This window comes from Cryptotermes secundus, unplaced genomic scaffold (assembly GCF_002891405.2).
Source record: "Cryptotermes secundus unplaced genomic scaffold, Csec_1.0 scaffold1031, whole genome shotgun sequence".
Lineage (NCBI taxonomy): Eukaryota > Metazoa > Arthropoda > Insecta > Blattodea > Kalotermitidae > Cryptotermes > Cryptotermes secundus.
This window is the reverse complement of record NW_019718628.1, coordinates 589,734-593,001: the sequence shown is the minus strand read 5'-3', so window position 1 is coordinate 593,001 and position 3,268 is coordinate 589,734. Positions and strand designations below refer to the sequence as shown.

General features: G+C 46.9%; 1 protein-coding gene across 3 annotated transcripts in view; it reads right to left on the bottom strand.

The window, feature by feature from the left end:
• Positions 1 to 1,799: 1,799 nt before the first annotated feature.
• LOC111862651 (nuclear receptor subfamily 2 group E member 1) overlaps positions 1,800 to 3,268 on the bottom strand; it is a 63,660-nt gene continuing 62,191 nt past the window's right edge. For all 3 annotated transcript variants that reach the window (XM_023848188.2, XM_023848204.2, XM_023848195.2), the window contains exons 9-10: positions 2,385 to 2,540; positions 1,800 to 2,297 (exon numbers count right to left, since the gene is read on the bottom strand). In XM_023848188.2, the coding sequence (XP_023703956.1) occupies positions 2,059 to 2,297; positions 2,385 to 2,540 (395 nt within the window). In that variant the 3' untranslated portion in view covers positions 1,800 to 2,058. The remainder of the gene's footprint in view (positions 2,298 to 2,384; positions 2,541 to 3,268) is intronic.

The window sequence follows — 3,268 nt, the reverse complement described above, 5'->3', positions numbered from 1 at the left end:
GTTGGGTGAGACCGAGTCCACTTGGTACTGCGGCCACTATTGGCCTATTTTACCAGCCCCAGATGACAGATGATCGACAGCGCTGACTATGTATAGTTCAACCGCGATGTAGTGACCGTCACCACACCTGCGTGTGACGTGGCTAGTATGAACTGGGGCTCAATCATTTTTTTTTTTTTGTCAGATCTTAATTTGAACTCCCTGCATCGAAGAGTATAGTCACAGGTTTGCAGCATTCAGAGGACACAGCAGTATGTGCTGCAGAAGCTCTGTAACACCTGACTGTCGGCAAATGCTGTGCATATCACTGACGTCCCGTGCTCCCTCGATCCAGACAGAATTTAGAGTTTTTTTTAATTCGCTTTGTGGGGTGGTTGAGTCTAGCTGGGTCCACTCGGCACGTCGGCCACTGATTGGCCTATTGTACCTACCCCGGGTGATTATGATGATGGAGAATTTGGTGGAATGAAGATTGGCAGGGGAAATCGAAGTACTCGGAGAAAACCTGCCCCAACGCCACTTTGTCCATCACAAATCCCACTTGACCAGAGACGTGCTCGAACCCTGGCCGCCGCGGTGGGAAGCCAGCGACTAATCGCTTGAGCTATGGCGCGGCCCAGAATTGAGAGTTGGTAGGAGGGATTATTTATGTTTATATTTCGTTCACTTTAATTAGCTGTAAGGGCCTAAACTGAAATTCACATATATAGCCTATCGTCAGGGTCATTTGTCAGATTCTGATGAATCTTCATATACCGTACCGTAACACTGTTCGGCTGTATGGAACAATAAGATTGCCAGCATGATACTGCTATTTTAGAAGAAGCAATGAGCTCAGAACAGACCACATAGTCTCCTTACTCTGCAGGACAAGGCCGTACCCTAGCTCAAGCGGTTAGTCGCTGGCTTCCCACCGCGGCGGCCCGGGTTCGATCCCGGGTCTGGTCAAGTGGGATTTGTGGTAGACAAAGTGGCGCTGGGGCGGGTCTTCTCCTAGTACTTCGGTGTCCCCTGCCACNCTGACGTCCCGTGCTCCCTCGATCCAGACAGAATTTAGAGTTTTTTTTAATTCGCTTTGTGGGGTGGTTGAGTCTAGCTGGGTCCACTCGGCACGTCGGCCACTGATTGGCCTATTGTACCTACCCCGGGTGATTATGATGATGGAGAATTTGGTGGAATGAAGATTGGCAGGGGAAATCGAAGTACTCGGAGAAAACCTGCCCCAACGCCACTTTGTCCATCACAAATCCCACTTGACCAGAGACGTGCTCGAACCCTGGCCGCCGCGGTGGGAAGCCAGCGACTAATCGCTTGAGCTATGGCGCGGCCCAGAATTGAGAGTTGGTAGGAGGGATTATTTATGTTTATATTTCGTTCACTTTAATTAGCTGTAAGGGCCTAAACTGAAATTCACATATAGCCTATCGTCAGGGTCATTTGTCAGATTCTGATGAATCTTCATATACCGTACCGTAACACTGTTCGGCTGTATGGAACAATAAGATTGCCAGCATGATACTGCTATTTTAGAAGAAGCAATGAGCTCAGAACAGACCACATAGTCTCCTTACTCTGCAGGACAAGGCCGTGCCCTAGCTCAAGCGGTTAGTCGCTGGCTTCCCACCGCGGCGGCCCGGGTTCGATCCCGGGTCTGGTCAAGTGGGATTTGTGGTAGACAAAGTGGCGCTGGGGCGGGTCTTCTCCTAGTACTTAGGTTTCCCCTGCCACTCTTCAATCCACCAAATTCTCCATCATCATAACCACCCGGGGCAGGCTACAATAGACCAATAAGTGGCCGCCGTGCCGAATGGACCCAGTTGGACTCCACCCCCCACTAAGAGAATTAAAAAAAATACTCTGCAGGACAGATCTATATTTTGTCAGTATTTTAAAATTTTGTTCCTATCTTCAAGATGACGAATTTCACGGTAAATACGATAAGAAGTAAGGCTCATGTATTCTGAAAATTGATGAAAACCCATAGCAACGCCGTGTGATACTGGCGTTAAGAATCGCTACTTGCTTCCCGATCGTGACCCATTGCAGCAATAGTTCCCTCTACCCAGAGGAAGATTTTACCATGTCCCCAAGGAGTCGTTCTATGGGCACGTCTCCCACGGTCTTCCTGAAGAATAGCTCTTCCAGGCTCTGTCTGCTCAGACTCCCGACAGATGGCAGCAACAACAGCAGCTTACCGAATCTTGCTTTGTGTCGGGCAGCGCAGTATTCATGCAACATGACGTGCGTCTGGTCCTGTAGCAGCTCCACGTGTGCCGCGTTGCGTAGTCCGTGGCTCTCTGAAACAGGTTGCCAACTTAACATGATCTGCATTTGGTAGTGCTTTGATGAACATGGCGCCTTAACGCAGGCGTATAGAGACATACCTGCTTTGAAAAGTACGAGTGCCTTGAGGCATGCGAACTCTGTGTGATCCACCCGTAGGAGCACGAAGCGAGAAATTGTATCTCTCAGGCGCCGGGCGTCTTCCTCGAGCACGCTATGTCTTGACGCCGGCGCCACCGCTCCATTTACCAGTGATTCTAAAACAGAACATGAAATAAATTTCTTTATTAAAATCCGTCACAACAGAACAACAAAACAGTTGATGTTTAACAGTATTTGCTGGATGTTTCGGCTTTACAGAAAGCGATAACCAGGCAAATACAAAATTAACGTGTTCTTAAGCTATTGAATTTCAAACTATATAATTCAGGGCAGTGTTGGACTTTCCATAATATACCGTAATATAATACTATTAAATATAAAATACAATAAAAATACAAGATTTTAAACTAGATAAACTACATAATTAAAATATAATTAAGAACTATACAAATAACATGTCCTATTAAGGAAGGTTGTTGTAGTGCTTTGCGGACATGTGGCGACAGTTTTCTTGCTTGTACGAGTATACATGTATGAAGCGGTTAAAATGCTTGGAGGGTCGTTGGCCTCAGCCAGAAGTGATTGAGAAGAAATGGCAAGAAAGGAATTAGACTTTGCCAAGAAGACTTCATGGTGAGTTGAAGTCACAGCGAGACTGTGATAAATCCATTGCGAGGATACGACTAGTGAAGACAGAGCCCTAGTGCGCGCGCAACGGTGAACTGGAAAGTGTGTGGAAATAGCGATAGGCTGTATTGCCTGTAGTCCCGAGTTGTGTGAATGTATAAAGTGCAATAAACCCAAACATCCAATCCAAATTCCTTGCCACAAGTCACCCATACACGTGACAATATGTACAGTACAGCTGAAGTTTTCACACAAG